Genomic DNA, 14,249 nt, shown 5'->3' with positions numbered 1-14,249 from the left:
GCCAGTTATCGATGAGCAGCACTTATTTCTTGGGCTTAGGTATCAGTGTTATTAACCCCTGACTCATTGTAGGAGGGAGAACATTGTTTTTAATACTCTCTAAAAAATACTTAAAATAGGAAGGGAACTACTTTTTCAGAAAATAATTTGTAAAATTATGATGTAATTCCATCAAAACCTGATGATTTATTGTTCTTTAGATGTTTGATAGACTCTATAATCTCTTCAAGTTTGATGGGTTCATCACACTGTTTAGATGCTATATCACTGATAGAGTGAACATTATTCAGCGAGTCAAAAATCATATCTGTGGATTCCTAACAGTACGTAGAGCTATACAATTGTCTGTAAACATTGCTACGCCATGACGTGTGAATTCACGTTGGAGGAAATCTTATTCACGTCCGGGTCAGATTGTTTCCAGCATTTTCCCAAACAGCTGATCCGGTCTACATATTTGAACTGTAAAGACTAATGAAATAACGACATATTTGATAATTAATATGGATTTCTTAAGAGCTGAAATCGTGAGGAAGAGAAAACTCATTGAAGACAAAGATCTTATTGATGTGAGTAGCTGTTAGCTAGTATGTTTACTAGTCAGCTAGCTAAATTGAGTTGCATTAAGTTAGCTAGGCTAGGATAACTAGCTAGGTTGCTTGGTGTGGGCAGGTACATGAACGTTTAATTGCATTTTTACTCAAAATAGTAGCTAGCTAGCCAACGTTAGCTTAAAAGTACAAGTTGGGTGAGCCTGCGTCATGATAAAATTAAGAGCTATAGGGCTCTGAGGTTAGCGGCATGCTTGCGCCAGCTAACTAGTTATCTTAGCTTATTTTCAAGAGCTCATCTACGTTAGTTAGCTAAGTATTATTTTTTACATTTTAAAATGTTGCATCTTATTGTTGGCATGCGGTGTCAATGAATCTATTCACAGGATTCAAAGAAATACTTCAAACGAGCCGATCTTGCCCGAAAAGAAGAAGATGAGTATTTCGAAAGATGTGGCTACAAGGTAATATCACAGCGTTTCTATTTTTTTTTATTTAATTTTGTTTAACAGCGTTTCTAAACCTAGAGGCGAGACTTCCGGGAAAACTTGCGAAGGAGACTAAAGAAAGGCGTATGCATGCTTCCCAGCCGAAACAGTTCGTACATACAGTGAGGCAAAAAAGTATTTAGTCAGTCACCAATTGTGCAAGTTCTCCAACTTAAAAATATGAGAGGCCTGTAATTATCATCATAGGTACAATTCAACTATGACAGACAAAATGAGAATAAAAAAAATCCAGAAAATCACATTGTAGGATTTTTAATGAATTTATTTGCAAATTATGGTGGAAAATAAGTATTTGGTCAATAACAAAAGTTTCTCAATACTTTATATACCCTTTGTTGGCAATGACAGATGTCAAACGTTTTCTGTAAGTCTTCACAAGGTTTTCACACACTGTTGCTGGCATTTTGGCCATTCCTCCATGCAGATCTCCTCTAGAGCAGTGATGTTTTGGGGCTGTTGCTGGGCAACACAGACTTTCAACTCCCTCCAAAGATTTTCTATGGGGTTGAGATCTGGAGACTGGCTAGGCCACTCCAGGACCTTGAAATGCTTCTTACAAAGCCACTCCTTCGTTGCCCGGGCGGTGTGTTTGGGATCATTGTCATGCTGAAAGACCCAGCCACGTTTCATCTTCAATGCCCTTGCTGATGGAAGGAGGTTTTCACTCAAAATCTCACGATACATGGCCCCATTCATTCTTTCCTTTACACGGATCAGTCGTCCTGGTCCCTTTGCAGAAAAACAGCCCCATAGCATGATGTTTCCACCCCCATGCTTCACAGTAGGTATGGTGTTCTTTGGATGCAACTTAGCATTCTTTGCCCTCCAAACATGACGAGTTGAGTTTTTACCAAAAAGTTATTTTTTGGTTTCATCTGACCATATGGCATTCTCCCAATCTTCTTCTGGATCATCCATTGCTCTCTAGCGAACTTCAGACGGGCCTGGACATGTACTGGCTTAAGCAGGGGGACACGTCTGGCACTGCAGGATTTGAGTCCCTGGCGGCGTAGTGTGTTACTGATGGTAGGCTTTGTTACTTTGGTCCCAGCTCTCTGCAGGTCATTCACTAGGCCCCCCCATGTGGTTCTGGGATTTTTGCTCACCGTTCTTGTGATCATTTTGACCCCACTGGGTGAGATCTTGCCCCAGATCGAGGGAGATTATCAGTGATCTTGTATGTCTTCCATTTCCTAATAATTGCTCCCACAGTTGATTTCTTCAAACCAAGCAGCTTACCTATTGCAGATTCAGTCTTCCCAGCCTGGTGCAGGTCTACAATTTTGTTTCTGGTGTCCTTTGACAGCTCTTTGGTCTTGGCCATAGTGGAGTTTGGAGTGTGACTGTTTGAGGTTGTGGACAGGTGTCTTTTATACTGATAACAAGTTCAAACAGGTGCCATTAATACAGGTAACGAATGGAGGACAGAGGAGCCTCTTAAAGAATTAGTTACAGGTCTGTGAGAGCCAGAAATCTTGCTTGTTTGTAGGTGGCCAAATACTTATTTTCCACCATAATTTGCAAATAAATTCATTAAAAATCCTACAATGTGATTTTCTGGATTTTCTTTTCTCATTTTGTCTGTCAAAGTTGAAGTGTACCTATGATGAAAATTACAGGCCTCTCTCATCTTTTTAAGTGGGAGAACATGCACAATTGGTGGCTGACTAAATACATTTTTGCCCCACTGTATATTATGACGACAGTTTGGGACGTTTTAGACTTTGGACACTTTTTTTTTGTTGTTGACTCAACCCGAAGTCTACGCTACTTCGTCGGTGATTGGTCAACAGTAGGGATTCTTCAGGGATGTCTTTGTCATTCAATGAGGGACACATTTTCATGCCAATTGTTTTCATTGAGAAATCGTGCACCAAATGTCTTATAAGTACAATTGTGTGACTAAGGTTTTCTTTGGCAAAAACTTGATTAGTCAATAATTTACTTTTTAAAAATTAATTCTGATTAACTGGCTACGGTGTCTCAAAATGGACAAACAGTAGTATTTGAAAAATGAGGAGGTAAAGCACAAGGTCTTAAAGGAGTATGCAAGCACACTTGTTTGGTTCACCTAGTTTACATCATCTAGCCGCCAGCCGAACTGAAGCATGCCTTTAGTAGATAATTCCGGGGTTTGGGATTTGAAGTAAAATAAATAAATACTTTACCAGGTAAGTTGACTGCGAACACATTCTCATTTACATCAATGAATGAGCCGATTGGAAGCTGAGGATAATTAGGTGGCCATGATGGTGTAAGGGCCAGATTGGGAATTTAGCCAGGACACCGGGGTTAACACCCCTACTCTGATAAATGCTATGGGAACTTTAGTGACCATAGAGAGTCAGGACACCTGTTAAATGTCCCATCCGAAAGACTGCACCCTACACAGGGCAATGTCCCCGATCACTGCCCTAGGGCGTTGGGACATTATAATTTTTTTAGATCAGAGGAAAGAGTGCCTCCTACTGGCCCCCCAACACCACTTCCAGCAGCATCTGGTCTCCCATCCAGGATCAACCCTGCTTAGCTTCAGAGGAAAGCCAGCATTGGTATGCAGGGTGATATCCTGCTGGATTAAGTCGATGAGAGAAGTGAAATTCTTCCTTAGTTATTCATTTTCTCAATCTAAACGTGAATTTGTACAGTTCTAGGAATACAAATCCCTCTACTTTCATATCACATCAAAATGCACTTACTGTGCTGTTTTGAGACGGTTTTAACAGTTGCAACCGACAGTATTTTTCAGTGACAACGCGTTTGTGGCCGCCTGCTGTTTACACACAGGTGTTCGGAAACGCCGATGTAGTCCCTCTGTCTTGTCTGTTTTCCGTAAACAAGTGCTGTAACATGGAAATATGACCGTGTGGGAACCCTAACCCTATAAAAGTATCAGTTTTGTTTTTTGAATATGTCTCACTGATATGAAAGATAAGGTCCTTATTATTCTAAAACCATACTGCAAGCGATGCGTGGTAATGTTCAGACCGAGCGCAGAGGCTCTTAACAAAACTCCCCTGTACAGAAGACGCCTTCATCCAATGACTCTTATGTGTAATGTAATAGAACTGCGATTTATGATCAAAGGCTCATTGTCTGTTCTCTCTTATTCTCTCTCCCTTGTGCCCTTCATCTTACTCCTTGTTTCGAGATTCTCTTTTCCCCTCTGTCCGCCACCTTCCATTCCCTTCCTATCTCTGCACTGTCTGTTCAATCTCCACTTTGTTTTATCCCCTCAGTGACTTGTTTTCAGAGTTACAGTGCAGCCTACGACTAGACCCCCTTACATGGTTGTGTGGTAGTGTTTTTCTGATGTTGCATAGCCTGTGTTGACTGTGCTCTCTTCCCACCTTGTGAACGCTGCCCTGCAGGTTCAGAAAGAGGCACCTGAGAGACAGGTAGGGGATGATGGCACAGCAAAGGCAGGGAGCATGTCTCGAGGATGATTGACAGTGGTGTGTCCCAAAAATCTTGCAAAGCTCCCCTTTCCACTGCTTCTTCCCTTCAATTGTACCTGTCTGCAAGGACTTGATAGGAGTTCAAAATATGGAGGAAATGTATCTAGCAGCAAGCTAGCTATATACAGTCCAAAAATAACCCATTACCTAGTTCTTTCCTCCAGGCTGCTTCAATGTTACCTGAATGTAAGCACAGTGTAAAAATATATTATGATTGCTCCACCCATCCTTCCAATAAGCTTAGAGCTTCTGTCATGTTGCTTAAACCTGTCCAATTTAAGTGGTGGATGTGTGGGTTGTAATTCAGTCCCTTCACTGATCAGTTGTCTGGAAGGAGAGGGGGCAAGGAATGGAGAGTTGGGACATAGCCATGTTGAGCATGAGTTTAGGCTCTGTTGTCAGTTTATCCTTTTGCTTTTTTAAGTTTTGGGTTAATCAGGCTTTGCCTATTATATTTCAAATGAGTTTGATATGGGCCTTTGTAGCAGAAACAACTTTGTTTTTCCCCCGTTTGTGTTTGCAGGTTTTACCTTACTTTTGAGAATTGCTCATGTGTGGGGAGAACTGCATTTCAATTCAGCTGACTAATACAGCTCTAAATGTGCCTATAAAGTGGGGTTTAGCTTACAAATGCAGCACCTGCACCTGACTTGAATTCTTTGTGCATTTTGGGGGCTTTTGTGTTGTACTTTTTAAAATTATTTTGATTGTGCTCTTCCTAGAAACACAATCTTAAGGTGAAGAGATGCATGTGCTTCTAAAAGCATGACCCATCAGTAGGGTTGCACATTTTGGGGAATATTCAGAGGTGGAAACTTTCCGTGGGAATTAACAGGAATATATGGGAATTAACATTAATGCATTGAATATATTTACCATATCATATGGAGACGAACATAAACCTTCTATCTTATCATGTAGACATGATTAAATCCTAACAATAGAAATAAAACAATTAGTTACGCATGAAATTTAATTAATTGAGTTGACTCTTCACATGGGGTAATTTCACTGAACAACAAAAGCGAATGTTGAATGATCCCCAATGATCCATCGCACCTACCCAAAAAAACATTTTCAACATACAACTGTAAATAATCTTCCTCTCAGGCTTCAGTCTTCTCCCTGGACCTCTTCATGTCCACCTCTTGAACATCAGACCCTGAGGCCTTATCTTCACGGTCACTTTCCAACCTTGGGAATGGCTTGTTGTCAGGCTCAAAAAAAAAAAGCCTCAAATTTGCCCAGGTTGCCACCAATTTTTCAACCCTCGTATTGGTCAGCCTGGTGTGTGTGTGTGTTTTCCCAAACAAGGACCAGTTGCGGCTGTAGTTGGTGGGATTTGGAGGATCATGGAGGCAACAGGGGAAAGAGCCTCAGTCCCTCCGCCAGGTGGCTGACAGGATACAGTTGAAGTCGGAAGTTTACATACACTTAGTTTGGAGTCATTAAAACTCTTGTTAACAAACTATAGTTTTGGCAAGTCGGTTAGGACATCTACTTTGTGCATGACACAAGTACATTTTCCAATAATTGTTAACAGACCGACTATTTCACTGTATCACAATTCCAGTGGGTCAGAAGTTTACAAACTGAGTTGACTGCCTTTTAAACAACTTGGAAAATTACATAAAATGATGTCATGCTTTAGAAGCTTCTGACTAATTGACATCATTTGAGTTAATTGGAGGTGTACCTGTGGATGTATTTCAAGGCCTACCTTCAAACACAGTGCCTCTTTGCTTGACATCATGGGGAAATCAAAAGAAACCAGCCAAGACCTCAGATAAAACATTTTAGCCCTCCACAACTCTGGTTCATCCTTGCGAGCAATTTCCAAACGCCTGAAGGTACCACATTCATCTGTACAAACAAGTACGTAAGTATAAACACCATGGGACCACACAGCCGTCATACCGCTCAGGAAGGAGACGTGTTCTGTCTCCTAGAGATGAACGTACGTTGGTTCGAAAAGGGCCAATCAATCCCAGAAAAACAGCAAAAGACCTAGTGAAGATGCTGGAGGAAACCGGTACAAAAGTATCTATATCCACAGTAAAACGAGTCATATATCGACATAACCTGAAAGGCCGCTCAACAAGGAAGAAGACACTGTTCCAAAACTGCCATAAGAAAACCAGACTACGGTTTGCAACTGCACATGGGGACAAAGATCATACTTTTTGGAGAAATGTCCTCTGGTCTGATGAAACAAAAATAGAACCGTTTGGCCATAATGACCATCGTTATGTTTGGAGGAAAAAGGGGGAGGCTTGCAAGCCGAAGAACACCATCCCAACCGTGAAGCACGGGGGTGGCAGCATCATGTTGTGGGGGTGCTTTGCTGCAGGAGGGACAGGTGCACTTCACAAAATAGATGCCATCATGAGAAGAAGAATTATGTAGATATATTGAAGCAACATTTCAAGACATCAGTCAGGAAGTTAAAGCTTGGTCGCAAATGGGTCTTCCAAATGGACAATGACCCCAAGCATACTTCCAAAATTGTTGCAAAATTACTTAAGGACAACAAAGTCACGGTATTGGAGTGGCCATCACAAAGCCCTGAACTCCATCCTATATAAATTTGTGGGCAGAACTGAAAAAGCGTGTGCGAGCAAGGAGGCCTACAAACCTGACTGTTACACCAGCTCTGTCAGGAGGAATGGGCCAAAATTCACCCAACTTATTGTGGGAAGCTTGTGGAAGGCTACCCAAAACGTTTGACCCAAGTTAAGCAATTTATAGGCAATGTTACCAAATACTAATTGAGTATGTGAACTTCTGACCCACTGGGAATGTGATGATAGAAATAAAAGCTGAAATAAATAATTCTCTACTATTCTGACATTTCACATTCTTAATAAAGTGGTGATCCTAACTGACCTAAGACAGGGAATTGTTACTAGGATTAAATGTCAGGAATTGTGAAACACTGAGTTTAAATGTATTTGGCTAAGGTGTATGCAAACTTCTGACTTTCAACTGCATGTTGGCACGGCTGCCATATTGCATCTCCATCCCAAAGCCCTTGCTTGGAAGTGCCCTTGGCCAGACTGCCAAGAAACTTGCTCTCATCCAGGCCAAGGTGGCGAGACGACACTGTAATGATGGCAACATAGGTCTTGTTGATCTCTACACCAGACAGGATACTCTTGCCAGCATTCTTGGGGTTCAACATGTACACTGTGGCGTGTATGGGCTTCGGGCAGAAGTCTTCACATTTTTCAGAACTGCAGTTTCCTCTGCTTGGAGCAACAGTGAAGTGGGCAGGGCAGTATGGATTTCTTCTTAAAAATGCAAGCAGAGTCTAAATATCAGACATGATGGCATTGTCTCCCTCAATCCGTGCAATGGCTACTGCTATAGGTTTCGGGCTGCTTACCACTCTCTCCCAAAATACATCATCCAGAAGGATTCTCTTGATGGGGCTCTCCATATCGGCAGACTGTGATATGGCCATTTCTTGGAGAGCCTCCTTCCCCTCCAGGAGACTGTCAAACATGATGACAACACCACCCCAACGGGTGTTGCTGGGCAACTTCAATGTGGTGTTCTTATTCTCTCTCTTTGCTTGATGAGGTAGATTGCTGCTATAACTTGATGACCCTTCACATACCTAACCATTTCCTTGGCTCTCTTGTAGTGTATCCATTGTTTTCAGTATCATGATGTCCTTGAGGAGCAGATTCAGTGCATGAGCAGCACAGCCAATGGGTGTGATGTGGGGGTAGGACTCCTCCATGTCAGACCAAGTGATCCTGGGTGAAGAACATTCAGAAATCTCTACCAATACACATTGCCTGTGAGCATCAGAGGTGAACTAGTTGCATGTAAGGCATTCATCAGCATTTCTGACTACGCTCCTCCAATGAGTCAAAAACACTTCAAATTCCAGGAGAACCATGAGCTGTTGCTACCGATAAGGTGCCTGATTCATAATTTTCACCTCGAATAGAAGTAGAGAGACTTTTGTCAGGTTGCTTGTTGTGAACGCTGAGGGAACTTTATGCACTTGGTCAGATTCTGCATCTTTGTTGCATTCTTCACATATTTGCCACAGTATTTGCAAATGTACACAGCTTTTCATTCTACATTAGCTGTAGTGAAATGTCTCCACATCAGATAGTGCCCGTGGCATTTTCCTGTAAGGATTAGAAAAGAGTTTAAAAAAAATCAAAATACAATTCCATGTACAGATAAATAGTTAAGCAGTTAGATTAAACAACTCCTTTTGTAAGGTGTTTTAAAGATGTCTTAAAATGAAACATATATGGAAACATGTGAATTAACACTCCTCAGTTAGCAGGCTCAAGCAAGCTAAAACCCACACGGTAACAAAAACTAATCAGCAGAAATTAACAAGTTAGAAATGATTTAAACACACTTTGCTGTAGGCTACTATTTACTAGTTAACAAAAATCATGTCAGAAAATATATTCACTCCTCCCTGTATTGTAATCAAAACCTACCAAAAAGCATGTAGTCCTTGGCTCGGACGATAGTAGTGTGGGCTCAATAGCATCTCATTAGGGTGCAAGATATTGAGAATCACCTGAACATGTGATGGAAGAGTGCACTGTGCATGCAGAGGGTTGCAATTCCATTGAATTGGGGATAGTTTAACCAAAATATGCCACAAGACCTAGAATTGCCTTGTGTATTCCACAAAGGTTCACTGTAATAGGCTAACTTTTTTTAATGAATCTAAGCAAAATTCCCGGGCTTAATTTCCCATGGAAAATTTCCGGACAGTTTCCGACCCTTTGCAACCCAACCCGACGTATATTTGAAAGATGAAATTGCTATGCAGTGGTTTAATAATTTAAAACAGGATTTTTAACAGCCATGAAGATGGTCTACATGCAACAGTGTTTTTCCTTTGTTCATGCTGCTTTGAAATTGTATGATGGATTTGTATACCAGCAGTCTTTCTGTTTACAGTATTGGTTTGCTTTGGAAGAGACTGCTGGTCCCAGGTGAGTCAGCAGCAATAGATAATGTCTCTGCATGACAGTACGGAGTGAGCACGCTCTACTGCTTCTGCTGGCATTTTCGCCGTTTGAGGATGATTATGATAAAACTTCACCAGCTGAGAGAGGGGAGGTTTCACTCTCGCCAAAATATGTCCCAAATAAGCCCAATGCGTTTCTATGGGCTTATTTTGGACCTAAGCTTGTCGAATGCCTTCCTGCTAACTCCTATTGTTAGGACGGCGACATGAGCGCCATGTCATTATATATACAGATCTCTGGTGAGAGTCAATTGTAATGGAGACATCTGAGTTTAGCCTCTAGAGCCCCACAGGGGAGGTGTCATAATACTTATAAAACCTAGCGGTCAAACAGGGAAATGGTTCCAATCGTTTTTCCACTATTCATTTTTCTCATAGAGTTTATTTTAAGTTATTCTAAAATACCCTGTGTTTTGTGTATCCATTTTGAGAACCATGTAATTATTTATCAAAATATTAGTCTTTACTCATTTAAAAATGTTAATTAGCATCAAAGTAGACATGCAAAACAACATCCTTGCAAGCTTCTGCATGTCATCTCTAGCTGACACCTTTTGCTAACAGGTATTGTGTCAATTTAAAACTTGCACAAGACAGTTCATAAAATTGTAAATGTAAGAGATTTTGCCAATTTATTCAGTACTACATTTAGCTAATATTAGAATCTTTGGTTTAATTTACCTTTGCCTTGATTTGGCAGTCTCGTCCAGATCATGGCATTTGTAGCTCTTTTTGCTAGCCTAATTAGCATTTTTGGAGGTAAATACAGGCGAATAGATAAGTCACGTTGTCAAAAAAAGATTTACACGGTTATCAAAACTCCATGCCAGGTTAAGCCTATATGAACAGCCCTTATTTTAAGTGTTCCTAAAATCCCCTTTGGGAAAAATTATTGGAACCTGTTTGAACGCTGGTTATTATGACTCATACTGTGGTACACTATAGCAGTGAAAGCAGGAAACTAACCCATGCCCCTCTCTCTCCCTTTTACCTCTGTGTTATCTCAAAGATGGAGAAGAAAGAGGAGAAAGCAGATCCCTCCACCTCGTCCAATAGCACTTTAGAGCTGGAGCTGACTGAGGAGAAGCTGCCAATGTCGCTCTCTCGGCAGGAGGTGAGTCAGCCAATCAGAGATGGTTTTTATTGTGTCAAGCCTCCTGGGTTCTGTTCAGTTGGTATGAACAGGGAGGAGACGTGCTTGTTTGTTTGTCCAGGTGATCCGGCGGCTGAGGGAGCGAGGGGAACCGGTGCGTCTGTTTGCAGAGTCAGACTACGAGGCCTTCCAGAGGCTCAGGAAGATTGAGATTCTCGCTCCGGAAGTCAACAAGGTAACATCCTGTCACTGTTATGAGGCAGGGTGGTGGTGCGAACTTGCTCTTTGTTTTTGTGGTGGGTTTTATATTGTTTTTGTAAGGTTAAAGAAGAGTTGGACACACTTTTAAACACTCACCTCTCATTGTCCCTGGTAGTGTTGTGTACATGCTAGCCCAGAACATTATACGTGACTTTTCAGGCACTGACAACCTGTGATGTAAAGATGATCACCTGTGTTACTGTGTATTCTCTGGGCAGGGTTTGAGGAACGACCTGAAGGCAGCCATGGATAAGATTGATGCACAGTACCTGAATGAGATCGTAGGGGGCACTGGGGAGCCGGGTGAGGTGGACACACAATTCGACCTAAGAGTACACGAGGCAGACACAACCATCGAGGAGCTGGAGGTACACAGCGACTGGAGAGTCACTAAAGCCACTATATTTGTTCTTAACTCAGGGTTTAAGGGCCACATTTAAATCCACAATTGTAAATAAAAAGTGCTGAATGTCCCTCTTCTACCACAGTTCAAACAAAGTCCTATGTGTCAATGCATCATAAGAACAATGTATTCCCTTTGTCCTCTTGTTTGGTATTTGTTGTCCTACAGGCCCTGGGTAAATCTCTGGGAACGGGAGATGACAATGGGGACCAGGATGTCATCGACAAAGTCCTTAGGGTGAGACTGAGAGCGTTATGCTCAGCTTTTTGCTTCAATCAATCAAATTTTATTTGTCACATACACATGGTTAGCAGATGTTAATGGGAGTGTAGCGAAATGCTTGTGCTTCTAGTTCCGACAATGCAGTAATAACCAACAAGTAATCTAGCTAACAATTCAAAACTACTACCTTATAGACACAAGTGTAAGGGGATAAAGAATATGTACATAAAGATATATGAATGAGTGATGGTACAGAGCGGCACAGGCAAGATACAGTAGATGGTATTGAGTGCAGTATATACATATGAGATGAGTATGTAAACAAAGTGGCATAGTTAAAGTGGCTAGTGATACATGTATTACATAAAGATGCAGTAGATGATATAGAGTACAGTATATACGTATACATATGAGATGAATAATGTAGGGTATGTAAACATTATATTAGGTAGCATTGTTTAAAGTGGCTAGTGATATATTTTACATCATTTCCCATCAATTCCCATTATTAAAGTGGCTGGAGTTGAGTCGGTGTGTTGGCAGCAGCCACTCAATGTTAGTGGTGGCTGTTTAACAGTCTGATGGCCTTGAGATAGAAGCTGTTTTTCAGTCTCTCGGTCCCAGCTTTGATGCACCTGTACTGACCTCGCCTTCTGGATGATAGCGGGGTGAACAGGCAGTGGCTCGGGTGGTTGTTGTCCTTGATGATCTTTATGGCCTTGCTGTGACATCGGGTGGTGTAGGTGTCCTGGAGGACAGGTAGTTTGCCCCCGGTGATGCGTTGTGCAGACCTCACTACCCTCTGGAGAGCCTTACGGTTGTGGGCGGAGCAGTTGCCGTATCAGGGGGTGATACAGCCCGACAGGATGCTCTCGATTGTGCATCTGTAGAAGTTTGTGAGTGCTTTTGGTGACAAGCCGAATTTCAGGGAGAGTTGTTTGCTAATTCAACAGTTGCTGATGTGATCTCTATCCAGTGTTGTAATTATTTATTGTAATGCTGCGATGGAGATATAAAAAATATATATATAATGTTTGTGTGCTTAACATGGTTGTGTTATGGTCAGTAGTTTCTTGGCAGTTGTGGATATAGTTTGTTGTGGTCTGTAGTTCCTGCTGGGAGTCTGGGCGAAGGACCTGAACGGTCGAGAGGACCACGTGAAGCGCAGCGTCCAGGGCAAGCTGGCCAGCGCCACCCAGAAACAGACTGAGTCCTACCTCAAACCTCTATTCCGGAAACTACGCAAGAAGGTGTGTTCACCTCAGAACTGCCCTCTGTGAAATGAGTATGGTGGATATGGTCTTGTTTTATTGTCATTCTTTATGTTTTTTAGAGTTTGCCAGCAGACATCAAAGAATCAATCACAGACATCATTAAATTCATGCTGCAGAGAGAATATGTAAAGGTATTGAACTTGTTTTCTACCTGTTGTCACTTATCACTTATATTGGGTGTTTTGTGTTTAGTATGATTGGTAATAGTGTGTGTCATGTAACTAAACTAAGATTGGGTGGTTGTCCTTAAACTGTGCTTGTCCCAGGCGAACGATGCATACCTGCAGATGGCCATTGGTAATGCCCCCTGGCCCATCGGGGTGACCATGGTGGGCATCCACGCCCGTACGGGGCGAGAGAAGATCTTCTCCAAACACGTGGCCCACGTCCTCAACGACGAGACCCAGAGAAAATACATCCAGGTTAGTTCTCCGGGTTAACCTCTGAATATAACTTGGATCAAAGATGACCCCTAACCTCTGGGTTAACCCAAATAGAGTATCATAAGTAAGATAGCTGACTGCTCAGCCTTCTTGCGAAAATATCTTAACGTCTGCTCTCTCTTCAACAGGGACTAAAAAGGTTGATGACTATCTGCCAGAAACACTTCTCCACAGACCCCTCAAAGTGCGTGGAGTACAATGCCCTGTAGTACACTGACTGTCTACACCTGTGGTTACCAAGCCTTGTCTTAGAGTCCTGGGGTGCGCAGGCTTTTGTTCCAACCTAGTGCTACAGCACCTAATTCAATTGACTATGGTCTTAATGATCATAAAATACGTTGAATCAGGTGCGCTAGTGTTGGGTTGGAAGGAAAGCATACCTGTATACTTTGTAGTCTTACAGGATCAGGATTGGTATCCACTGGTTGGTTACACGTCTGTGGAAATCGCTACATACCTGTCAATGGAGATCCAGCTGTTCATGTATATTTGGAGGCTCAATTTTTGCCACTGTTTACTGTTTTGGCTTTTTCTTTTTAGGGTGTACAGGTTACTCAAATGAACGAACATGCCGTGTAAATATCCCTTCTAAGATTAGTCTTTCTCCAGTGTGCTAGTTCTATATCTTTGTAAGAATAGCCATGATGTGTAAGTTTTATTATGCAAAGCTTTGAAAAAAGAAGCTTTAAATTCAAGAATGAGAAAACAGCAGTTGAAACCTGTCAAAGTATACATCTCTGTGAATGGTAAACTGTTCTTATTAATGCAATACATATTTCTAAATTCAGGGGGTGTTTGGTGTCAGTCCATTTTCATTCCTTTGAGAAGTAATATTATTTAGAGAATACATTTTGATGGAACTTTTAGATAACTGCAAATGTTCCCTAGCTTTATTTCCCAATGCACAAGAAGATCATTAAATGAGAAGCGTTCGCTATACAGCTGTAAAATGATTAATCTATAAACTCCAGAGGCCAACAGCAGAGCCAATGTTTATTATACACTTGTCTGTCTACAGACC

The 14,249-nt window shown here is 41.7% G+C and overlaps 1 protein-coding gene across 2 annotated transcripts; it reads left to right on the top strand.

Annotated features, from left to right (window-relative positions):
- The first annotated feature begins 384 nt into the window (after window positions 1-384).
- On the top strand, window positions 385-14,015 carry LOC139372958 (PRP18 pre-mRNA processing factor 18 homolog (yeast)). Of its 2 annotated transcripts, XM_071112864.1 has the most exons (11): window positions 394-569; window positions 938-1,015; window positions 4,432-4,458; window positions 10,542-10,646; window positions 10,747-10,860; window positions 11,105-11,254; window positions 11,458-11,526; window positions 12,621-12,761; window positions 12,845-12,916; window positions 13,052-13,207; window positions 13,357-14,015. In XM_071112864.1, exons 1-11 carry the CDS (start codon window positions 504-506, stop codon window positions 13,435-13,437), a joined length of 1,059 nt encoding a protein of 352 aa, XP_070968965.1. In that variant the 5' UTR covers window positions 394-503; the 3' UTR covers window positions 13,438-14,015. The 2 variants fall into 2 exon arrangements, with proteins under 2 accessions (XP_070968973.1, XP_070968965.1); XM_071112872.1 differs by lacking the exon at window positions 4,432-4,458 and having other exon boundaries at window positions 385-569.
- The last annotated feature ends 234 nt before the right edge of the window (window positions 14,016-14,249 follow it).

Source organism: Oncorhynchus clarkii, chromosome 2 (assembly GCF_045791955.1).
Source record: "Oncorhynchus clarkii lewisi isolate Uvic-CL-2024 chromosome 2, UVic_Ocla_1.0, whole genome shotgun sequence".
Lineage (NCBI taxonomy): Eukaryota > Metazoa > Chordata > Actinopteri > Salmoniformes > Salmonidae > Oncorhynchus > Oncorhynchus clarkii.
Note: the sequence above shows the minus strand (reverse complement) of the source record. Positions and strands in the feature narration are given on the sequence as shown.